Source organism: Lates calcarifer, linkage group LG19, assembly GCF_001640805.2.
Source record: "Lates calcarifer isolate ASB-BC8 linkage group LG19, TLL_Latcal_v3, whole genome shotgun sequence".
NCBI classification, from domain to species: Eukaryota; Metazoa; Chordata; class Actinopteri; family Centropomidae; genus Lates; species Lates calcarifer.
The window spans coordinates 12,097,506-12,122,832 of NC_066851.1; the positions used below are offsets into that span (position 1 = coordinate 12,097,506).

The 25,327-nt window shown below is 41.4% G+C and overlaps 2 protein-coding genes across 5 annotated transcripts in view; one reads left to right on the forward strand and one right to left on the reverse strand.

Annotated features, from left to right (window-relative positions):
• Positions 1 to 1,360: 1,360 nt before the first annotated feature.
• degs2 (delta(4)-desaturase, sphingolipid 2) lies at positions 1,361 to 9,408 on the forward strand. The gene is given in 5 exon segments (XM_018683933.2): positions 1,361 to 1,400; positions 3,200 to 3,508; positions 6,414 to 7,108; positions 7,110 to 7,157; positions 7,901 to 9,408. Coding segments are annotated over 4 exon segments (969 nt in total). The 5' UTR covers positions 1,361 to 1,400; positions 3,200 to 3,426; the 3' UTR covers positions 8,045 to 9,408.
• A 141-nt stretch (positions 9,409 to 9,549) lies between these two features.
• Positions 9,550 to 25,327, reverse strand: part of evla (Enah/Vasp-like a) — a 35,876-nt gene continuing 20,098 nt past the window's right edge. For 2 of the 4 annotated variants that reach the window (XM_018683929.1, XM_018683928.2), the window contains exons 2-14: positions 23,842 to 24,010; positions 23,109 to 23,289; positions 17,393 to 17,450; positions 16,648 to 16,709; positions 14,735 to 15,670; positions 12,952 to 13,205; positions 12,684 to 12,799; positions 12,396 to 12,423; positions 11,862 to 11,901; positions 11,657 to 11,717; positions 11,474 to 11,531; positions 11,277 to 11,334; positions 9,550 to 11,071 (exon numbers count right to left, since the gene is read on the reverse strand). In XM_018683929.1, the coding sequence (XP_018539445.1) occupies positions 11,034 to 11,071; positions 11,277 to 11,334; positions 11,474 to 11,531; positions 11,657 to 11,717; positions 11,862 to 11,901; positions 12,396 to 12,423; positions 12,684 to 12,799; positions 12,952 to 13,205; positions 14,735 to 15,670; positions 16,648 to 16,709; positions 17,393 to 17,450; positions 23,109 to 23,289; positions 23,842 to 24,010 (2,059 nt within the window). In that variant the 3' untranslated portion in view covers positions 9,550 to 11,033. Of the gene's footprint in view, positions 11,072 to 11,276; positions 11,335 to 11,473; positions 11,532 to 11,656; positions 11,718 to 11,861; positions 11,902 to 12,395; positions 12,424 to 12,683; positions 12,800 to 12,951; positions 13,206 to 14,734; positions 15,671 to 16,647; positions 16,710 to 17,392; positions 17,451 to 21,598; positions 21,878 to 23,108; positions 23,290 to 23,841; positions 24,011 to 25,327 lie in introns of those variants that run through there. The other 2 variants (XM_051078070.1, XM_018683931.2) reach the window with 2 other exon arrangements.

Genomic DNA, 25,327 nt, shown 5'->3' on the forward strand with positions numbered 1-25,327 from the left:
CGCTCCACCCAGAAAGCCGTGGCCAATGAGGAGACACGTCGTGACCAATGACGACATACGTCAGCTAACATTGGCAGAAAAACGCTGATTGGCCGCAACCGCCTCTGACTGGTCTTAAAATACATCCACCGTGAAGACCGTAGACTGTAAAGACGGAGAGAGACCATAGATAAGATCTGCCGTACAGCCGTGCGCCAGACGCATCATCAGTGCACGAAATCTGAATGTGAAACTCCTTTACTTGTGACTGTTTTCTGACAAACTGGACATGAGCAACATGTAATTTGTAATAGTGATCTTCTACATGATGAGGATTTACCACACTGACACAGTTAAAGCATAGAATTAATAAATAAATGTGAACTGGTGAGAAGTTCAATGAATTTAATTCCCCATAGACTGTATATAAAAAGACAAGACACTGCACAGATCACACAAACTATACTTACTAATAGTTACAAATTTAAAACACCCTGAAGAAAACTAGTGGGAGTTATGGGGGGTCAGCATGCCTAACTGACCCTAGGTCTTCAGGTGGGACACCCGAGCTGGACAGGTCGCAGGGTAGAGGCCTGACAAAGTGCAATCCACTTCTCCAGGTTGGATACATGTGTGTAAAATCCCCCGCCCCCAGAAAATTACTGCTGCAGCATGATGTGTTCCAACAATGCTCCCTTCACATTTCTGACTGCCCCCTCATATATGTGTGCCAAGAACAGGCCCTGTTTCAGAATGCAACTTTGCAACTTTGACAATACTGATCCCATATGGTCTTAATGGTGGAACTTCACTGTATCTGTGGTTAGTTCTGCTATAGTGCCACAATTCATCATAATTCTTGCTCTACATAGCAAAAATACAAGAGGATTTTTTTCATAATCCAATACCAATTTGAATCCATGGTATCCATCTAAATATAAATATATAGTGGTATCATTGTAGTCAAGATTTAGTTGTTCGCATGTTGGGAGAGCATACTCCTGTGGCAGTAAACATTTCAGATAGAACACTTCTTGTTTGTGACCGGACAAAATGTATCTAAACATTTCTGTATACAGTTGTTTCATTACATATTACGTCAGTGAAACCCATGTGGATGGCAGCATGGCTACTGTTATACATCCATGCTGGGAAAGCATTTAAACCACAGAAACATATTGGCATGCATACTTGTTAACATGGTTAGTTGATTGTCTCAATACATGTTTTGTTTTATCTTTTTAAACTGGTACTTTCCAAATGCCAAGCCTGTGGTCTTTATCAGAAATGTTGCTTTAGCTTCCTGTCAGATGATTTATGTGGTGACAGACAGAACAACCAGGTCCACATAAAGAGGCCAACAGGAAACCTCAACAAGATCTCTGATGAAGACTGCAGGTTTGGTCCTCGAAACAACAAAGGTAAATAAAAAATAAAAAAAACCAACCCTAACTTTATATAAGAATAGCCTCTTCAGTCTATTGTTACACATTCTTTTCACTGTGAATTTTAGTGCCTACACTGCAAAGCAAGATGAGGTTAATCTGCACCTGCACGCTGGAGACTAGGGATTCTTTCTTGATCATTTCCATTTGTGGCATGGAAGTATGATGATATTTTTGTTGAAAGAATTTTTCTGATATGTAATATTGTGTTGATGTGGATTCCTTTAACTCTACAGTTGTACAACATATATTGTGCTGCCCATTGTCTCAACAGTTTGTTTCATCTTGTGTTTCAGTGGTCTCAAAACTAATATCAGCTAAAAAACCCAAGTCAATAGTTTCTTTACATATGAAGTCAGTGAAACCCATCTGGAAGACAGAAAGCGATTATTCACATGGCAAAATGGCTCTTATTATACATCCATGCTGGGGAAGCATGGATGTATATACTTTCAAAATGACTGTGGTTTGTGCTTTTTATGGTTGCGTAAATCAATCAGACTGAGAAATTACAACTACCCTTATCAAGCACCAAAAGTTGTTCATAATGAGGAAAATGCAAAAAATTGACCGAAAACAAAAAGTCAAAAAGTGGTTCACCTGTGCCTGGGAGCAGCAGACTCAGATGGGCCTCATGCTAGTGAGTCCACCTTATTCAACATTGTTCAGGAATTCAAGTTCATAATTTTAATTACAACAAATAACGTGTGTAAACTTTTAATTAGGCTTACAGAGTTAGTTCTTAGCAGTGGTGGAAGAAGTATTCAGTTCTCCTGATTTAAAAATACCAGTACAGCAACGTAAAAATACTCTGTTACAAGCAAAAGTCCTGCATGAAAAATTCTACTTTAGAAAAAGTCTCCAGATAAATCGGAGAGTTTATGAGATTTTTAATAGGAGAGGAAAGAAGAAAAGCAAAGTTCTGATTTACAAAACTGTTTTTAGTTTTTGGACGTTTTCTCGGAAAAAAAAAGTTCAACATATAAATTCATAATTTCACTGTAGCGTAAAGACAGAAAGCATTTAAAATTGTGGAAGGATATTGGCATGTGTACTTGATTTTGATGATTTGCTCAATAATTGTTTTATATTTTTTAAAACTGGTACTTTCCAAATGCTAAGCCTGTGGTCTTTATCAGAATTGTTGCTGAAGCTTCCTGTCAGATGATTTATGTGGTGACAGACAGAACAACCAGGTCCACATAAAGAGGCCAACAGGAAGCCTCAACAAGATCTCTGATGAAGACTGCAGGTTTGGTCCTCGCAACAATGAAGTTAAAATAAAATTAAATACAAAAAAAATTGTTGCTCATTCCATGCCTTACAAGAACAATATCAGCATGTCTTTTTATATGAATTCATTTTGTCTAGCTAAAACCTCTTATCTCCAAGACATCCACTTTTAAGAAACTTGGACAAAAAGACCTACCACCAGCTTGACCACAATGCATTTTAGAGCATATTTGAGTCTTTATTATGTTTTATAGTTGCACAATTGTAGGTAGTTTTCAAGCTACTGAAAAGTAGGCTGATTTTTTCTGTAAAAATATTAATACAAAATAGAAGATGCAAGGAACTCCTATAAAACAAAGTCTCAGTGGTTCAACACGCACAATGTAAACAAACTATTAAGGAGAAAACATACCTACCCACAATCACAAATAAGAAGTGTTGTCCCACCTTTTCTTTAGTCTGAAATGTTGAGTTTTCTGAAATGTTTTTTTTTTTGAAATATTGCTGTCTTTTCTGAAATGTCGTTACATTTTGACCCACAGGGCCACCGTAGAATACACCGGAGAGTACCGGTATAAATTTCAGCAGGTGCACAGCCAACTTCGTCCCTCCCTCTGCTCGGCGGGGGCGGGGGAGTGGCCTGCGTCACACCTTATACCTTCGCCCTGCAACCTGTGCGAGTGGGTGTGCCCCGATACTGTGAAGGGTTGATGACACACATAACGCCACAGAGCCAGTCGCCAGATACACTCACAGACAGAGGAAAGTCATGGGGAAGACAGGTGGAAGAGGCGACTTTGAATGGGTCTACACTGACCAGCCGCACACTTCAAGAAGAAAAGAAATCCTGGGTAAGAAACGATAGTAAATAAAAATCTGTGTCAACTCTGAAAAATCTCTTGAGTTATATTTCTAGTTAGTCTGTGTAATAAGTTGAAGCGTGCGTTTTTTTTTCCCGACTTGTATTGGCTACTTACAAAATCGTAGCCGGTTAAACCTGTTTACTAGCTGTTGCTTAACAAACTATCGGTCCACAATGGATGCAGAGGAAATGTAGAAACCCATGTAAAACTAAAGATAACACAGTGTGGAATAATTTACTAACAATGGAAGTTTCACACACTTTTTTTTAAAGCAGAAATATTATTTTAAAACTGCGGATTTTGAAGGTAAAAATATTAAAGATATAATTAATTCACAATTAAGTACACATGGATGCAAAAGCCAAAAGTACAGCATTAAATTCCATTAAATTCCAGACACATTTCTCCTTCATTTTACATTTAGAGTGTTTCTCATGTTGCCTCCTCTTAATGTTGACTCAGACTTTGAAGCTGCCTTATTTACATTTTCATGACCTTTCATAAGCAAAAGCCACTTCTTCTTAGAAAGAGGCAGTTTAGATATCAGCAGCAAAGACAGGTGACAAACTTAGTCATTCATGGGAGACATTACTTCCTTGACATAGCAAGAGGAATGATGTTAAAGTGTAGATACTCAGATAAGGAGTGGCATGTTTCAGTCACTATCTCATGATCCTGAAGATTATTTAATTTTGCTTGAAAAATTCACAGAGGCCATTAACCTCTTTTTTTTAATGTAAACCAATCTGCCTCCCTGTCATCATTCTCTCTGACTTGTATTGATAGCAGGTGCAGCTGACAATGCCTTTGGGCTTGCTAGGTAACAAGACACATTCCCCACTCATGACAAACACAGACACAATGCTGTGCATGAGGTGAGAAGAGAAGCTTTGTTAGAGTTAGGGGATCTGGGAGGATCCCTGAAAGAATAACCGTCACTCACCAAACCGCCTTAAACCACATCTGCTATCATTAGTTTATTAATGCAAGAGTATTTATCTAAACTGTGTGTTCAGTTTGTGATCCTTCATATTTTCCTGCTTCTTTAAGGATCTGAAATCTGTAACAGAAACTTATCTGATTCATCGTGTAATTCAGTTTAAAACACTTTAGCTTTGCCAACCTGAAACCCGTTGACGTTTATCTGACCCTGGCTTTGTCCAGTGGTCGCATGGTTGCTCTGGTGTGAAAGACGCCTCGAGAAGGTGATGGAGGTTGCTTGACACCATCGAGCCTTGAATTATTAAAGTGTTTTGTTTTAATTATCCTCTGCCCTGCCCTGCGGGGAGAAGCAGAGGGGATGTGAATATCAGAGGTCATTGTGTGTTACTTCCTTTAACACTATCATGTGGGATGTTTTGACGGACAGTTTGTTTTATGAAATGAATGGCTTGTTGTCTGGTGAGTCTGCAGTCAGTCGGCATCATAAACTCACATCATGAAATTTATGTCATTCTGTAAATTCAACCGTTGTCGTGTGCTATAGCTTTTGGGGTCACAGAGATGACACTGAGAAGCAGCATGATGATTGATCACTTTCAGCAGTTTTTGAAAACTTCAGCTCTGAACAATGCATGATCTATCATTTGTCAAAAAGGCATTTGTTGACCCATAGTTTGAAACTTAATCTCAGATCATCTTTAGCTGAAACCTTATACAGAAAGTGATATTAAACTACAGTAAATGAAATGACTTGTTGTCTCAGTGATGCGGTGAAGGTGAAATCCAGCACGTTCTGCTCTGTGGCTTTAAACAGTTCAGTTTGTTTTATGATGTCTGGTTATTGATTTAACTTTATGCCATGTGGGTGGGCTACAAATAACAAGTGGAAATTACACTTTGTCGGTGAGTTAAAATAATACTGCAGATTTAAAATAAAAAGAGCCCTGAAAATTATGTTGGAACAATATGTTGATAAATTATTGTTTTTAGATAGATCAGAGACCTTAGGGGCATGGTAGGGAATTCCTCTTGGCTAAATTTTGACTAAATAAAGACGATTTGGTCATTGGAGATCTACATGTTGCAGAAAAGTCACTGAGCCCAATTTGCATCTGGGTATTACACAAGCAACCTGAAAGCAAGGGAGCAGGTAATATTTGCATGAGCCAACGCCTGATGGTAGATGGCTAGCTTTCTTCTGATGCATGATGGGATATGCTCCCTGCAGAACTCGCTTCACGCTGGGACTGGCTCCTCCCCTGTGATCCTGAATTTTGGATGGATCTGGTCAACGTGTCCGGATTTACTTTAAATATCTTTAAAGTTGTCAGCCGTAAGAAGCGGCCGCAGTAACAAACCACAGCCTGTATTTTCTAACAGGTAGATTATGTTTTAAAGGTCTTCAGAACCAAACCTAAGTCTTTTTTTGTTGCAGTGAGTGTTTTTGAACCACTCCCTTGCATCTCCCTGAGTTTCATGTCCCTCAGCAAAACAACACCTCTGCCAATTAAAAATGACTTTTGTCAGCAGGCTCTTCCCAGGAGAAGGGCTGCTACCGTACAGCACTCTCAATTGTTTTCTATGGGATCCACAGTATCGGGTCACAGCGTGACACAGTGATATGTATGAGCTGAACCTTGACAGTGAATTAGTCCTGCTAAACAACTTTCTCTGCTGGATTCACCACAGATTCCTTTTTTACTCTCTTTACATCCCACATAATTATTTGAAAGATGAAATTAATCCTTCCTTTTTCTCTCCTCACCTACTATTTCCATCTACTATTTCCTTTTTTTAAAATTTGCTTCCCTTTACTTTCTTCTGCTTTTCAACGCTCTACCTTTTTATTTTTGTTTTTTTATTGCTCTGGCTTCCTCCTTTCTTTCCTACAACCTCCTCATTTCTGGCTATATCCCTTTTCATCCCTCTTTCTACCTGTCTCTCTCCTCAGCCAAATATCCAGAGATCAAGTCTCTGATGGGTCCAGACCCCCAGCTGAAGTGGGTGGTATCAGGCATGGTCCTAACCCAGCTCCTAGCCTGCTACCTGGTCCGTGACCTGTCCTGGAAGTGGATCTTCTTCTGGGCCTACGCCTTCGGAGGCTGCATTAACCACTCCCTGACCCTGGCTATCCACGACATCTCTCACAACGTGGCCTTTGGCAACAAGCTGGCGAAGTGGAACCGCTGGTTCGCCATGTGGGCCAACCTGCCCATCGGGCTGCCCTACTCGGCCTCCTTCAAGAAGTACCACATCGACCACCATCGGTATCTGGGAGGGGACCAGCTGGATGTCGACATCCCCACAGACTTTGAGGGATGGTTCTTCTGCACCCCGGCCAGGAAGGTCCTATGGCTCTTCCTCCAGCCGTTTTTCTACGCCCTGCGCCCGTTGGTGGTCAATCCTAAACCAGTGTGTCAGCTGGAGATCCAGAACGCAGTAGTTCAGCTCACAGTAGACTTGATTATCTACTATCTGTGGGGGCTGAAGCCCATTGTTTACCTCATTGCAGGATCTATCCTGTGTATGGGCCTGCATCCTATCTCTGGACATTTCATAGCTGAGCACTACATGTTCCTGAAGGGACATGAGACATATTCTTACTATGGACCACTGAACTTGATCACCTTCAATGTCGGATATCACTATGGAGCACCATGACTTCCCCAGCATACCTGGCAGTAAACTACCTCAGGTGAGAGTATGTCACTGTGATAAATCATGACTACATTTCCAAAGGGTAAACTCTGGACTTGAGTTATTGTTTCCGAGCTTATATATGTATATCATGAAGTGGTAGAGAATGAGGACAGTTACAACACTTACATCACCTCCAGGCGTGGGCAGATAAGACAGGCCTCTCCTCTCTTTCAGAACCTAAACAAAAAGGTATCAGCAAATGCCACACGTCACATTTTTTTTCTATTGAGTGCAAATATTTATCAGATGAAAGACACAGGTTTTGTAACTGATTAACTGCTGCCTTTCCAGCACCACTAAAGCATGAAGAGATTCAAAGTGAGACAGCTGACAATGACTCTAATGAAACCAGTTTCTTTGGAAATTCTTACCTTTATGACCTATTTTTGTTCCTAACAGAGACTGCTGCCCCCTTTTGTGATTAGAAAAATCTGTGTTTGAACCATCGAGTGATATATTTTCAGGATTTCTTTTTAAATGACAGTTTGTTATAGAAATACCAAAGTAATATGACTTGTGAGCAGATACCATCCCATGTTCTTTTGCTTCTTTACAGCAAAGCAATGAAATGTCTGCTGTGAAATAAGATGTCATGCTGATTTAGACCTCTGTGTGTACAAAGTCCTCTCAATCTGTGATGTAGATGTTAGATATATGTATCTGATCTGCTCTCTCTCTCTCTCTCTCTCTCTCTCTCTCTCTCATTCCTACTAATTTTCTTTTGCTTGTTGTTGGCAGGTCAAACAAATTGCCGCCGAGTATTATGACTCCCTGCCTCAACACACTTCCTGGACCCGTGTATTATGGGACTTTGTGTTTGATGACAGCATCGGCCCCTACGCCAGAATCAAACGGGAGTACAAGCTAAGCAAGCAGGAGTAGATCTATGACTGATTATACTTCCCATTAAACATAAAATGTGATATTTGGTTGTTAAAAATCTATGGACCTCTAAGAAATACAAACCGTTTCTGTATAGTGTGTGGTTGTCACTGTATGTACACTTTCTAACATGTTGGATGTTCTCATCTTTGATTGGTCCTGTGGTTGCGTTACTGTATAGCAAATTAATGCGTACATATCAGTTGCATACATACAGTTTATGGAGACTGGAATGCTACATAAACAGCCAGGTGATTTTCATACCCCATTATTTATGTGTCTATTCCTGCTAGGAACAGAGGGCCCATTGTCACGATAACAGTGATGGTAATGGCATTTTCTTGTACCCAGATGACACTGAAAAGGACAAAATGATGATGAAAAGCTAATATTTTCTTATCTGCAATTGAAGACAAGAAATAACAGAATTCAATATAAGCACCCTTATTTTTTCAGAGACAAAGGTCACATGCATTCTCATGAGGTTTTTAGAGAGCTGTCACTACCTATGTGGTTTGCTACCCTGGCTTTGAGCATTACGTCAGGCCCCTTAAGAATTCAATCAAGGCGCACAAAAGCCTCTCGGATTACCTAATACAATTTCACATGCATCACGCAGAACTAGTGCTGAAGTGGAAAATGAGCATTGAAAACTTACCTTTCTGTAAGAGGAGCCTTTTCTTCAGTGACGCCCCATTCTGCTTGTTTGTAGCTCCTCTGTGCTGTGAACAGTTTGATTATAGCGATAGGGAGTGGACAAAATAACAGAAACACCTTTACAATAAAAAAAAAAAAAAAAAAACGAACTCTGTGTTGCAGAGATTCCTCTTCTAACCAGTTTTAGTCTTTGTTCACTTTTCCTATATTTAACCCATATCTTATCTAAGTGGAGGAGTGTTGCACCAACATTTGACTGACTGACTGATTCACCAGCAACTGAGGCAGCATCGCAGGTGAGGCCTATTAGGCTGAGTACCAGTCTTTGTTTTTACGCTGTGAATATCCAAGGCAAAACAGGAAAACCTCCTGCCGGGGCACCAATAGGCCTTACCTAGGCTGATGATGCTTCCAGCACAAAATACAAAGTGAATGTACTGAGGTGAAGAAAAATACCCTGAAATCACAAGGGCCAAACAAAACAGAATAAACAAAAACTCAAGTCCCTTAACACCACAAACTACAACAAACAATTTAATATTTGTTAACAGTGTTTCTGTTATTTTTTCCTCCCACTGTATATACAGCTTAATGTGTTGTGATTGATACCTATGATATTTGTTGTTTATATTTAAATGACTATAAAATGTATTAAAAAAGATCTTTATAAGAAGATATTACTATAAATAATACAGATTTGTGGTTGAGTTGTCGTTTCCTGTCTGTCTTTTTTGGTAACTGGATGCTAAACATAATTAAAATATTCCCTAAAAGGTAAAAACCATTTAACCTTCCCACACGTACCAAAACAAAAGAAAAGTGAACACACACACATACACAGAGCAGGGTATTGCGTAGATGGTTGACACATGTATTGTTTTTTGTTGTTGTTGTTTGTCTGTTTGAATGAAATTTACTTCCAGCTTTTAAATCAGAACGTAGTTGAGAGCGGACAGAGTGGATAAAATGCAACAACTGATATTCAACCAAGTCCTTCCTGCAAAAACACATTTAGCTACCATCACATAGGCCTACCATTCACTTTCTGCACATTCTTTTCTAGGTAAGATTTGCATATTGCCAGAACATCCCCACTTTATTATTTTTTTTTCACATTGCTACCATTATCAACTTCAACATCTCATATATAGAAAGGGGAATCTTCATGGAAACAAACCACTATAATAAATGTACCACCATTTTGTATTTTTTTATTTTCATTTTTTTCAAACCAAATGAAAAACTAATTCATAAAGATGGGGGGTTCATGCATACTTGGGAGGGTTCACAAAGCATAGGATGGCTAATAGATAGTACTACATTGTTTTATATCTAGGTAAAACCAGGTGGCACATTTACAGTTATCGGCCTGTTTTGTGAATGATCCCCAAGTTTCACTGATCTTACACATCTGAACAGGTAGAGAGAAATGTGTACCTCGGCCACACTGGAGTTGTAGAGCAAGAGAGTGTCATTTTGATTATACGCCAAAAAAACCTTTTGCTCATTTGTTATGCCCTATGCTCTGAATGCAGAGGAAAGAGGTAATTTTAAGTGGTTAATTGTAGTTCAAACGTGTTTTCCATCATCTCTGGGGAGACTAAGTTAGACACACAACACCAGTATGAACAAGGTCGTAAAAAGCCTGTTTTGTTTAAATAAGCCAGTTGAGGGCAGGTGAGTCTGCAGCACCATTTTGCCCATATTGTGCTTGTTATCATCAAATAGTTAGGGATGAACTAAACAAAAAAAAAGAATAGAAAATAGAAAAGGCTGACATAAATGGTGTGCAAGATTCCTTTTTCCTTCTATAATATCAATAAAATACTCATTGTCATCAACAGCATCATCATTATCACCACAGTTTTAAATAATAAAACAGTAAAAACTTAGAAAACAAAAATATTTTCTTCTTAAGACTTGGACTGAACAGAGAACAAAGAGCTGCAACACTGGGCTGACTGAGTCTATAGGTGCACAGAGAGGACCAACAACACCAAACTCAGCACAAATGTTCGCTCAATTCATCTTTTAGTTTATTTCTCGTCCTCTGTTTAGTTCATCAGTCCTTTAATCCTTCTTCATCCATCCATTACTTCCGCCCTTCTTTCTCATAAATCCCTCCTCTCCTCTATTTTTTTTTCCCTTCCTTCCATTTTCGCTGTCCAGCAGACTCAAATGTTGACACAACATCTCTGCGACTTGCGTCGTGGCGTGGCGAGGTCACAGAAACGTTGAGAGAACATTACTTGGTCCTCGTGTCTGTGCATCTGTGTGTCCATCCTCCTCCAGCTCCTCCTCTCGCTCTCCTCCTACTGTTGCTCAGATGAGATTAGGATGTACTGATTCTGCCGATTTCTTGTCTGATGGCTGTGGGAAAAGAACACCGCATTTAAAAGGAGGCGCACCAGGCATTAAGTTTGTTCACTTTAATGGTGTCAGCTACCTTTTTTAATGTAAAGTATAAAAAGATTTTATTGCCAGGGAGTTGTAAAAGTGTGAGTGGAAAAGATTAAAGATTAAACAAACTGCTACTGGATCCTATAATGAACTTTATAAGCACTGCACTGCTTACCATTAATGATTTCGTCTTTCACCTTATGCAACTCACGCACAACTTCATCCAAAATTTCCTGCAAAACAAGATCTGCTACTGAGTTTTTTTTTTTTTCAGAAACCACAGGGTGTGTAACATCATTTAAGTCTACTAAGTATAAAACCCTTAAAATCATTTATGTAATAAAACACAGTGGAGAAGAAGAGTAGCCCAACCTGTTTCATCCTGTCAAACTCTGTGTCTGATTCACTAGTGCTGCCGATGGGTCTCACTCTGCAACACAGAAAAGAATATTATTTGGCGGACTGCACATTTCAAGGGTGGCGCACTGTTGTTAAACTTAACCACAGTTTTGACACACTCCCTTCACTCCTCCTCCCCCTCTATTATCTGCAGACCTGGACACCAGCGAGGACTTCTCTGCAGAGTTGGATCGCTCCCATGGCTTCTTCACAGCATCTAGAGAAGGGTCAAAGAATAAATGACATAAAATGAGACAACTCTCAAACAGTAGGGCAGAGTACAGGACAGAGGATATCTGTAGATGTGTAGTTTTATAGTGCATCAGGTGCGTTATACATTGGGGAGAAGATCGGTCTGTACCTGTTGAGTTCTGACCTGGCCCCCGCCCACTGGAGTCATCCTGCAGGAAAAAAAGAAAGAAAGGATCATCACACTGTTGTCACCCTGCGCTGCTGTGACTTTCCCAGACAGGTTCATTTTAAACTGACACCTTGAAAGAAAAGTTCAGCATTCTTGGAAATACATCTACTTTCCTGCTAAGAGTTAGATGAGAACATTGATCACTCTCACTCTCATATCTAAATGCTATGTCTCTAGCCTAGCTCTGTCTGAAGGCCTGCCTATCATTATACTCTAAAGCTCACTAATTAGCACATTATAGCTTATTTGTTTAATTTGTGCAAAAATCTAAGTGTAAAAATAGCAAGTTGTAGCTATATGTCAAATGCTAGCTGTTTCCCCCTGCTTTCTAGCCTATATGCTAAGCTAAGCTAACTGTCTTGGTGGCTCCCACAAGGTACCAGAGAATGGTATCAATCTTCTCATTTAGCTCTTGGCAGTAAATTAGAGAACTCCCAAAAATATTGAACTATTTCTTTACAACAGAAAACTTACTTCATCAGGTTTCTCTGAAGCTTTCCGTCTGAGAGAGGTTGAAATGAGAACATGAGCAAACAGTGAGACACACATAAATGTCATTCAGTAACTAGTAACAAAGGATTGTGATCAGAATGAAATACTAGCTTATTTCCTTTTTGAGATAAACATTGACACACAAGGAAAACAGAACCAGGAAGACTGATAATGTTGGTTCTGTTGCTCACAGAACAGGTATTTTTTGTATTTGCATGATTAGGGGAAAGATGAAGTGTGTGTGTGTGTGTGTGTGTTTAGCTGTTTAACCTGCGAGCTAGTAAGGCATTCATCTCCTGCATCAGTCCCTCCCCACCACCACCACTGCCACCACTAGACCGGTTGGAGTCACTTTTGCCACCAGACCCGGGCGGACTGCTCTCATCCTGAGGAACACATAATAAAATAAGTTCTGGGTCACTGCTCTGACGGGGTTTTTGGACTCAGAGCACTCCTTGTCTCCCTAACATGGCTTCAGTAATTAAAACACTGATAATATAAAACCAGAAAGACTGGATCTACATCTCCTGAGGCTCACCCTATGTACTTTACGTAGTTTGGCTCCAGCCAATGCTGCAGCCAGTCCTGAGGGTTGGTGCTGGACCCCAGGTGGCCCCCCAGGAGGCCCTCCACCAGTGGGCAGTGGAGGAGGCATGGGTGGGGGAACCGCCATTGGGGGTGGTGGACCCGGCGGCGGTGGCGGGGCCGGAGGGCCAGCCATGGGTGCAGGAGCTGCGGCTGGAGGAGGTGCCACAGAAAGCATAGATGGGTGACCTGCAGAGACAGGAGGGCCTGGGAGGGGCAGAATTACAGATCAGTTAATAAGTGTAGCAGTTTATTGACCTTTTTCCCTCTGGAAGATTGACTGAGCACCATCTCAGGAAAAACCGCACATTCTCACCATGTAACCATCACCTAACTACTGCTTGATGCAAGGCCACTGGCCACTGGGCAGCACTAGTGAGGCAACTGGAACTGACTTGCACATTAGAGGTATTTGTTGGTAGAAAGATACTGGGTGTTTGGTGAATCCTCTTGTAAAGAGTTAGGAAACTAGTTCAGGGTTATGGTTTTTAGATTTCATAGTTATTGGCAGCCGCTAGTTTCATTTTGTTTAAGTGAAAACCAAATAATAGACACTTTAAACTCATATGAAATGGGTAATCCATCACAGTTGTGTGTATTTTTTCTTCTATAGATGTTTTTTTTAAACCAAGCTACTTTATCATCTCATGGTAATTTAGTTGCAGTTCTCAAAACTACACCTTTGTAGTTCAGCAAGTGCATGTAGGAAACTCAAATCTGAGACAGCTTAAAGAAACAAACAGCTTAAGCATGCATACAATCCTTTACACAATGTCTATGCTTGCAACATAGCTTGTTTGTGAGAGAAGCAGGGGAAGCCAAGAAAAACAGCTTGCTTATTTGGGGAGCTTTTTGTCCTCAGTCTGTTGCTTTTGCAAATGAAACACCTGGTGAGTTGGAATAACTTCAGCTAAGTGACTTGGCAGCTCAGGAATATTTAACTACTAGGCCATAAAAATTCTTTGGTTGCATTGCGTGTGTGTTTAGGATCGGAAGATATTTTGACACGTCGCAGTGGAAACACAGCAGTAAATAATATTTTGACAATGTCTGAATTCCATGTAGCTGCTTTAGTCTCCTGATCCTGGTGTCAGGGAGGGTGGCTCTCTGTCGCACTGTTGTGGCTTACTGGGACGCCTGAACAAAGCTGAGCCATTGTTAATGTTATTAGAACCCTTTGCTGTTTTGACCCTGACAAGTTACAGGCCTGCTGTCCTGCTGCTTTGTGCTAAAGTTTGAGAACTATGCATAAAAGGTGAATGAGTTCTTCACTGTTTCTAAGGGTTTCTCATTTGATTTATAGGTTCTGCTCACCCACACAGGTGTTTCCAGTTACTCTGGCCTGGACTACACTTTGGCTGTAGTTGGCTGGAGCTATGCTGGGAAATATATGATGCCAAAAAACTATAAAAAAATAATAATGATAACAGTTGTCTCATTTTATAGGTGTGACAGGGAGGGCAGATGAAGCAGAGTATGTACACACTTGTGTGGGTGGACTACGGGTGTGTAGGGGCTTTAAGGTCTGATGAATCGTGTGCATCTGTGACACATTTGCCTTTTTCATCTTCTGGAGTAACAATATGGGTGAGGTGCATTCATTAGTGTGAATGCAGGTGACCCACCTTACACACACACTCACACACACACACACACACACACACACACAAACATTATACACATGTAACATCCCTCTGCTGAGAGACTACCTCCTCCTCTCTCCTCCTAATACTTACTGCTGCTGACCATGGGGGCCTGCTGGGGGACGGGGGAGGGGGTCTTCTTGGGCGAGCCCCCGTCAGACATTGCAGTGTAAGAGGGGGGCGAGGAGGAGGAGGTGGTGGTGAGGGGCTGGGCCTGCTGGTGGTACACCTGCTGCTGTTGTGGTGGCTGTTGTTGTTGCTGCTGATGCTGCTGAGGGTGGAAAGTGGATGGGTACTGGGGCTGGTGGCCGGGGGCGGGGCCTGGGCCCGTGTGACCTATCAGGGGGGGCAGGGGGACGGCCTCGCAGAGCTGAGGGGTGAGTGGCAGGTGCTGAGAGTGAGGAGAATAGGAGGAGTCGTCTGGTTGGCCGTTGGAGTGAGGGTGGGGCTGGTGCTGGGGGTACTGGTGAGGGCCCATCATGGCATTCGGGTCAAGAGGTGGGGGCTTCATCCTAGCACTCAGGGGTGGGAGGGGGTGAGCCACCGGGAGGACGGGCTGCGGGGGCAAACCCTGCTTCACGGGCATGGCCATCATGACTGGAGGGGAGGAGGAGGGGGGCAACTGGGCGTACATTTGCTGCAAATGAGAGGCGGACCAGGTGCCGTGTTTAGGGGGGAGCATCATGTCTTGTTGCTGCTGTTGCTGCTGAAGGTGTAGGTGGCGGGCTGCTGTGGGAGGAGACAGGGGGATCTGACGGACCTGTCGGCCCTGGGTGGTCACTCCTGCCTGGACTGGGGAAAAAGCTGAGGCGAGCGAGGTGGAGAGCTGAGAGGAGAGCTGGGCCTTGTCCCTAGCAGCCCCTGCCTCTTTCTCCTGAGAGGGAGAAGAGGAGGTGGAGGAGGGGGGAGAGGAGGACGCCACACGGACGTAGGAGGGTGGCAGTGTGCTAGCTCTGTACTGTCTGTACTCGGGAGGAGTGTCTGGGTGGATTGGAGGGGTGGAGACTTTATATTGGAGAGTGGAAACGACTGTGACGGGCAGAGAGAGAAAGACAGAGGAGAGGAGAGGAGAGAGAGAGAGAGAGAGAGAGGAGGAGATGCAGACGAAGAGGAGGACGAAGGAGGGCAACAAACAAAGGAAAACAGAAAAGAGAAAAACGTGAGAAGAATGAAAAGCAACCAACTGAGCAACCAAGCAAGTAAAGATGAGAAAATCAGGAGCAATCCAAAAAACAGAAGCCAATAGCAAATAAGAAAGAATCAAAATATCATAAAAAGAACAAGCAGCAGAATGCAACATGACTGAGCCATGATCAGAAAGCATATGGCATTTCCCCCCAACAGTAGCTGGAAGAAAGAGATGGCAGTAGAGCATGTTGCAGGGGACGGGGGGCGGGACGGATACTGATTTCGCCACTGACAGCAGGGACAAAGGAGGATGTTTAAGTCTGTATGTGTTTTTAAGCGGCAGACTTGAACATTTATATGTGTGCATGGATACAAAAGCATAAAGGCATACAGACCGGGGGAGGGGAGGGGTGGGGGATGTGGTTGAGACTAAGGCGGGAAACACTAACACAAACAACACTGGGGAAAGCCTGTTTACCTCCAGGGAACCTACAGTATCAGGGTTTGGAATCTCTGTTATTTATTAATGATAAAATCATCTGTGTGCTTTGGGAAGGTAAAGTGTGCTTTGCCTGACCCAACACTGATAACTTCCCTCATTAAAAAAACAAAAAAAACAAAAACAAAAAACCCCAACACAAAGCCGAGCAAACATCCATTCGGTTGTTCACTGACAGCTGGAATGTGCTGCGAGGCTTTCTGTTGACCGTTTTATCTAAAAATGTTTGTGTAGCTAGGGGAGGACGCTACGCAGCCTTCAGTTCATTTAGGTCTCCAGAGCAGCAGCGTGAGTGTCAGAAAGAGTGTCAGACAGATTGTGTGCGTGTGTGTGTGTGTGTTTATATAGCTGGGTGTGGGTGTGTTTGTTTAAGCCTCACCTGATCCTGACGTTCGTCGCTCCCTCTCCTTGTGCGCCTGCATCTGATGTTGCTCCATCATCCTATGAATTGCAAGGATGTCACTGCTCTTAAAATCTGCAGCTTTTAATCAGTGTGTCTTCATAAATCGAGCCCAATGCGTAGTTTGACTGTCTCTCTGTGAGTAACACTGTCATCAGTGGTTAACAGAGCAGAACATTGAAGGTTGCGATGTCCTAAGATGAAGTTATGAAGGGGTTTCTAGGGATTACAGTGCTACTGAATAAGAAGTAGCAGAAGAAAACAGCTGCAAAGATGATCATGATGCTTTGTTTTGTATCTCCAGCCTCATCCTCTGTTGTTCTAATGTTCTATATTTTTCTTATTGTCAGAAGTGAGAAGACCAAAACCAACCAGAAAATGATCACACTAACAAGCATTGTCTGTATAGCCAAAGCCTGATGTAGCTTCTCTGTGTCACAGGCTTCCAGTGTTTCCCAAAAACTATTAAACCACATCAATGAGCCATATTACTGTGCCGGACACAATTTACCTTCGTCATAATTAACATGTGCGGTCTGACACACGGTCTGTAAATATATACCAGAGCATCAAATGTTTATTTATCCACCTATTGACAACAACTCCATTTCCCTTCTCTGTTTACAGTAAAAAAAACTTGTTCTGTTTTTGTGTTTGATTTTCTGTGTAAAGACGGTGTCACATATGCTCTTATGTTCAGCAGAACAGATTGGGGAAATCGTACCTCCTTTGTGCCTCACTTTCCTCTGAGGAGGGTCCATTTTGGCGCTGGACTACTGGACCTGGAAAAAAAAAAATCCAACATCAGTATCAATCCACACATCTGCCTTTATCTGTATCATTAATGAAGTGTTTACTAAAAGCAAACTTTTTTTTACTTCTTGGTGATTCCAAATGAAGGCTAACATTGTTTCCTATTAGCACAGAATATTGGCTTTTACAGCAGTAGACATGATGAGAAACGTAAGAACAGTGTATGACTGCACCACAGGAATGTGTGCACGACCCAACATCAAAAAACAACATATAGCCAAAAGTATATGGACACTTTATCTTTTGGCTATTTCCATATATAAGCCAGGTATGAAAATCTTGTTTAAAGCCCATCCTGAAGAGTGGAGACTATTAAAGCAGCATGTGTGTATCACTTTGCTGATCACAGAAATGAGTGTAATGTTAAGGTGCCCACAACCGTCCATCTTCCTCTCCTTCTCCTCACTCTTTCTCTGCTTTCTCTGCCCAGACTCACTCTCTTCCCCTTCCCCTTGCTTCTGTTTCTTTATCTTCTCTGGCCACTGACCACCCACCTCTCTTCTTCAATCTTCTCATCTGCGCCGTCTCTTTGCCCCCCCCCCCTTCCTCCCTCTTCTCCCTCCTTCTCTGAAAAGATCATCTCCTGCTGACCCGTGTGTCTGCCACCACTCAGTTTTTTTTCTTCTTCCATTTTTCCTCCCCTATCTATCTTTGTCTACATGTGCAACTTTTGTTTGTTACACACTGTAATTCACAGCATGATACTGCATCAGCAGCTTTGTTGTTGCTGCCTCTTGCCTCCATGTGATATTGTGCTGCTGTTACCATAAACTGTTGAAACTTACACTTGTTTTATGCCTGTTGTTCTACTTTCTATAAATAGTCTCTCATAGTATTCAGAGCAAACAAAACTTTTTTTTCCTTTTCAATCTGTCTGTGCATTGGTAATTGTGAGATACATTTTCATCACGTCCCAAGAATTCTAATGATCTTATATAAAACAGTCCCAGCAGTGAGTACAGGAACAGAGGCTGTGTTTACTAAATGAGCAGACAGCAGCAGGCATCATGTGAGGTACTGTGTCTTCGCCCTGGAGAGCAAACAAGCTGTTTATAATGTAATTTGCTCAACATGTTGCCAGCCACAGGAATCTTAACCGTAAACCACAGCGGAAAAAGAATCTAAGAGAGTGGGATAAACAGATACACTGAGAATATCACAGGAAAAGACAAAGCAAATATGAACTCACTGCTAAAACTGATCAAACATATTGAACATGAGCTGCTGGGTTTAAGAGAACAGAAACACATGGGGGTGTCAACAGTGTTTAATGACATTACCTTGACACAGCCAACACCTTAACAGCTGGTGTTGACTGTTAAATAATCAACATCAGTCACATGACCACCTCAGTTTAGCACTTTGCTTGTTGACCAACTACAGTCTTGAACCCCCCCACCCCCACCCCTCCACCCGAGTGACATAGTTAGAGCCTCATTCTGGGGCGGCTATTAACAGGGAGCATCAGGGAGGGCGCTTATCACATATCACCAAAATACCAGTCATTAAACTTCAGCGCCCACCGTGACATCAAGAACACCCACGGGTGATATTTCCGTTCTGCTGTGTCTGGAGCATGAGGGCGGCGGGCGGGGCGATGGGGGCAGTCAACATGAGGCAGAGAGGCAGTTTGAAAAGCTCAGTCTGGACTGAAAGTGACGATCTGGACTTAAACAACACTATGTCGTTTATTTTTGCCTTTTTTGAACCAAATTCAGTGTCATATGTTTCTCACTTGAGTCTTTTGTATTTAACAGATAATATTTTCTTCATATTTCAGCCATCAAAGTTGAGTCAATCAAATCAAACAACCACACTTTATCTGACAGCACCTTTCATACAGACTAGTGCCATTAAAGGTGCTTATAGAAGTTAAATAATATGTTATTTGTCTTATTTAGTTAATACTGTGATTTTGTCGCTCCATATTTATTTACTACCGTCATTCGCGCCCCAATTTTTCCCTTTTTTCTTCTGTAAAAGTTTATCCTTTTTATTGTTTGTGACATCTTTTTCTTGTCCATAAAACTGGGTTGACGTTTGCACCAAACCCTTAATGTTTAAGTGGTGATGATTACAGTCATCAGGCAGTAAGTGAATAAGCTTTCAAAATGCAGGTTTCACTTGCTGATTATGACACGCTTCAATTTATTCTGCCGTGGCTGCCCTGGTTGGTGGATTTCCTTTGTTGTTGCTGTGGAGCAAGAAGAAGCGATGCCCTGAAGATGTCTTGTTTCCTTTGCTCCCTGACACTCCCTTGAACTCTGCTTGTTAGCTCATGGTAATTATGTGCTCTGCCGGCAAAGCTGCACATTAAATTTAGCTAATATTCTGAGGGTTAAAAACAGAGAATCTCTCTCTCTCTCTCTCTCTACAAAAAGAGAGGACACTGAAGTAATTAAAGGTTTGCTTTGATCAGGCTTGATTAAGCTTTTTAGAGAAGCACTGCTGCCAGAATAGGCTTTAAGCTTTAAGAATAAGCTTTTCACAATGAATAAGATAATACGAGGAAGTTGATAGGGGACAGAAAAGCTCTCTGACACTGTGCAGACTTTGTAAATACAGGCCCTATCAGCATGACACTGCTCTTTAACTGCATTTTCCCACCAGCCTCTAGTCTCCATATCTCTAAAAAATCTCTTAGATTTAACTTTAAGAGTATAAAGCTGCATACACCTGCTGACTCTGCTCCACCTTCCAACAACTACAGTATATTTTTCTCAGATTAGACTTCAGGGATCCAGTCTTTAAACACAACCTGAGGCTCTTTATTAGCATTTCACAATCCTTCTGTAAACATTAATGAGGTGGTTGTAAAGGAGACAATTATCACCCTGTGTTATGCCGCACTGCATATGTGTGTGTGTGTGTGTGTGTGTGTGTGTTTCTACTGTTAACATAGTATAGGGCTCCTGCTGTTGTCATGGTGAAGGTCAATGAAGAACAGGAAGCCCAGGGGAGGAGAAGGCCTGATCAGACTTGTGAGCATTTTATGGGAGCTCTGGAGACTGTTGCTGAGTGTGTGTGTGTGCGAATTGTCTTAATGTGATCAAGGAAGAAACAATCAATTATTCCCCCCATTGTTTCACTAAATGAAAAGATGATGAATTTTTAACATCAGTAGCAGCAAAGAGACAGAAACAGACAGATGGACACAGTCAATCTGCCACCTTCACTTAAAAATGACAGGTCTCAACTTTTACTCTGTGTCGTACTCTTCTGAATGATCAGCTGATACGTTGTTAATTTTCCTGAAATCAGTGATGAGGGCTTCCAGTTCAGGATTATCTGTCTCAGTTACTAAAGTATAAAATGCCATTAGTTCATTACATCACATTTCAGACTGCTAATCTGATAGCTGTCGGGCTCTACAAAGCATTTCCAGGCTGCCCTTCTCCTATCCTGCCACATGTGTGCAACAAATACTTATTTAAAAACAAAACTTTATCAGAGGGATCTGTTTTTCTTTGTCACTATACCAGTTACAGGCAGATTTCTCTTTTAGAAGTTGGTGTAAAAATATTAGAAATGAATATCTCCCTCCACAGCCTCTCGTGTTGTTCTCTACCTCAGTTTGCTGTTTGAGGCGGGTCAAAGAAAAGGAACTTAATCTTCTCAGGTTGAGACTATTATTTCTGTTATTGATCAATCTGCTGATTATTTTCAATTAATCCCCTGATTATTAAATAGTAATTAAATATAAAAATAAATAGCATAGAAACACCCACCAAAAATTTCCCAGTGCCCAAGGTGCTGCCTTCAAATATCTTGTTTTGTTCAACCAAAAGCCTAAAACAAAGATCTGTGATAAAGAACAGCAGCATTTGTGCAGCTAGAAACAGAATAACAGAATTTCTTTCACTGTTATTGGTTGAAAAATGACTGAAACGATTATTCAGTTATCAAAATAGTTGTAGATAATTGTTCTGTCGATTGGCTACTTAATAATCATTATAAGCAGTGCTTCACCACACACTGTAGTTTCATGCACAAACTGCCTATTTTTCATAGTGAGGAAAATGGCTGAAGCTCAACTTCCCTCCATTTGCCAAGCAGTCTGTTACCATGGAAAACATGCACGGCTGGTGGACGTGTTTCTCTACAGCACAGCACTTACTGAGGACGATGATGGCTGATGAAACCCGCCTGAGGACACCAGGTGAAATTTCTGGAGTCAACATGGTGAGAAACTTTCCTACAGTAACCAAAGTACCAGTAATGCAGCCTATTTACTATCAGTACAGTAAAATACTAAAGAATAAGAAGACTTCTTCTAAAAAGAAATAGCAAAGACAATTTGGTAGAGTGAGGAAGGAAGTGTTTCCCATGAACAGAGAAACCTTTGCCTTTCATGACGAGACCCATGATCCCACACCCAAATGCACCCAAAAAAAGGAGGAGCAGGAGGGTTGCCATGTGAGCACACGGTGGGGTACGACATTAAGGCTCCATATGGGATATTTTAGCCACCAATAGGAGAGTCACAAGGATGGGATGGGATGACACCACAGTTAAAACACTCACAGATATTCTGACACACGCACACACACGACTTATAAGTAGCTTGTAACCAGAGCTGGTAAGAAGCTATTTCGTAAACTAAGAGTAGGTGTGAGTTAGACTTCAAATACAGGTCAGGGTTATAAGAGAATTTAATCACTGTTCATAAAAACTATATCTCCTGAGTTGACCACGTCTCCAATAACTCTGCTTCTGCTTTACAGACTTATTATATTTTACTCTAAAAATTTACAGTACATGATGCAACAGTAACACTTTAAATGGGGATAATATGAGAGGTCCTGGTTTTGATGAAAACCACATAACCACAACATTCCTGGTTTGATACCAGCTGGAGACCTTTCTCTCTCTTCACTCATTTCCTTTCTGTCTCTAAACTATCAGCTGCCTAATAAAGGTGAACATACATAAAGAGATCTTTAAATGAGGATTATATAACACATTTCAAGTCAGCAACTGGCCACCCCTTAATATTGTTGTTATTGTTTGGTTGTAGCTGCAGTACATGTTATCAACCAGCAGAGGGTAGTACAGCTCAGTTTAGCAGTTTCACCTCAGGCTTCGAAAACTACTTAATGAACATATAATCAACAGATTTAGATTATTGTGTATAACTTGAATGCATTGCTTGAATGTTGTCTTCACAATCACCTTCACCAAGCTCCTGCTATCTATATTATAATTTACATCCTATTTAAGAGAGCAGGGTTTGCTGAATAAATGTCCATTAAAAAATGTCCACGTCGTCAAAACTGTGGATTATTTGATTGTGGTTACCTGACATTCTTTTGAGAGCGAAAATAGATTTAAATTGATCACAGATGACGACTGAAGACAGTCGGTTGTAACATGATCTGAAATCCATTTAAAGTTCCACTGAGAAACATCAGCAGGTTTCCAAGTCAAGCTAACGATTCAAAAACTTCCACCCCTCCATTTCTCTATGGAGATGAATGGTTTCACGTGACTCACTCAAACATTCAGAAAATGTCTTAGAATAACCTCATGGCCAGCCAGAAAGTCAAATACTGATCAGGATTTCAGTGCTTCACAAAAACAAAATGTTGGTGGGCTTTTAAATAATGATGAGATGCATTAATCCGTACCTCCGCTGTCAGGTGAGCTGAGGACATTGAGGGCGAACAGCATGGCGTTGGAGAAGGTGGTGGCCTCCTCCTTACTGGCAAAGTTCAGCCCATAAACCTGGCGAGCGTCACGCCACTGATGGAAGGTCGGAGTGGCTTGATTGTATTTCAGGCCCTTCACTATGGAGTAGTTGATCACCACCTTCAATGGAAGAGAGAAAATGAAGCTGTGAATTAAAATGTTCTGTAGATTTGATCACGTACAAATCATTAGGAAACACACATCGGTTAAGTATTTGACTCCATGTTCCTCAACAGCTGGTGTTCAGGGAGTGGAAGATTCTTGTTTGTTTTATCCCCGACATATTACCAGCTGCTGGGAGATTTGACTCCAGTGTCCCTCTGTTTCATTTTCTAACCTCTACTGTAGCAATCTTCTGAGGGACGCAAATAAAAAAACAGCACATGCGCAATAAGGACAAACCCTTGCTACAATATATTTTAACACTGTTAAACATTGTTCAAACAGTGTTTGGTCTTTTTTGGCACTTAATGGCATCATTTTCATGTTTTGTGGATAAATGACAAAATATACACACTGATCTTTTTCAACTGTTTGAGTTATGCACAATTAGCATCTGAGGGAAGAGTGAGGGGATTATATGAGGACGACCATGCATACACCTGGAGCTTTAGGTTTCTGACACGTCATTAGAAATGTGTGTAATCCTGGTCACTTCCTTGAGTCTCTCACCTGCTGGTCCTGCAGTTTGACGCCCACCACTCTGAAGGTGTTGTTGGCAGTGTTGTGGTAGATGTTGATGCGACTGAAGCCCTGCTGCCCAGGCTTGATGGGCACCCACTTCTTACTGGCATCATCGTAGACCATCACCGAGGCCCGGGCCTGGCAGATACTCTGTTCACTGGAGACAGAAAGAGAGAAAAAGGAAGTGTGTGTTAGTATTATTCTGTTGGAGCATATATAGAGAGCCAGTCAATGCAATGTCTAATAGTGTTTCTTACATCTGTTATATATGGGAATTTCCCACTGTAGTGGTTAGAAACAAAGACATTGGTTTTAATAAGAACATTGATGATTTTGTCGTCATTCAGAAACAACATATTTCTTGTGTCTTAGTCAAAGAAGATGCAAAAAGGTAGTTGTGTTCACATGCAGTCCTATATTTAGATCTGGTGCTGGACAATAGATTCACTGAAGGAAAAATGGAAAGTATCAACACATTGATCAAAGCTCTGACAGCCTTATTAGACTGAACAAAACACACATTTTGACCTTACACTTTGCCACAGAAGTCCAAATTTCAAAACCCAGAGAAGCCTGAAAGTTAAACCTCAGGATATCATGATTTAGATTTGAAAAAGAATAATGAAAGAAACCCTTTATGAGAAACTGAGTTGAGCCATGAAAGCTAATGGAACAGAAAATAAGTGGAAAGTGGGCAGGATTTGGCTCCAACTAGTAGAGAATATTGGATTATAGAAACGCTTCACTGCACTGTTACTCCTCATACTGTTAAATGTGATAGCGGTCAATAAATTAAAACCAATAATAACAGAGTTACTGTGTAATCATCTGGTGAGCTGAGGGGTCACTGGAGAGCCACACCTTTCAGTTACTGCTACAAGTTACCACTTAAGGAATAACATACTGCCACTATAGGAATCTGACAGCTTGTGTATACTGAGGAAAGGCTGCGTTGCCATTTTTAAAAGCTATAAACAAGACCTCAGCTTAAAACTCAATCCAGATAAATTCCCCCTTTTCCCTCCTGGTCTTAAATGTGGTATAGTGGCATCATTATACAACAAGAAATGTGTATAGGCATCAGAGCAGAAGGGTGTACGTGACGTGTTAGGTAATGATACAGTGTGTTAAAAACTCAAGTGTTTGATCCGTGAGCGTATCGCCAGCTGGAGAAAGTCACACATCACACACCGTGCACACGGCTACAAGAAAGAATAAATTTGGCAACTGACTTCGTGGCTTTATCACATCACAAATCACATCACAAAATGACCACTTTCAAGAGATACAGCTTGAGTTTCTAAAAGTTTATAAGGAGCCATATGTGTTATGTTATGACTACTGTTATGACCTTAGTAACCGGAGGTGTTAAAATTGCCTTGGTATGGAAACACATAACAAGAGGCAGAGGTGACGTTAACCTGCAGAACCCGTGAAGTGACTAAATGCTTCTCTAATTTTCACTTTCAACGCT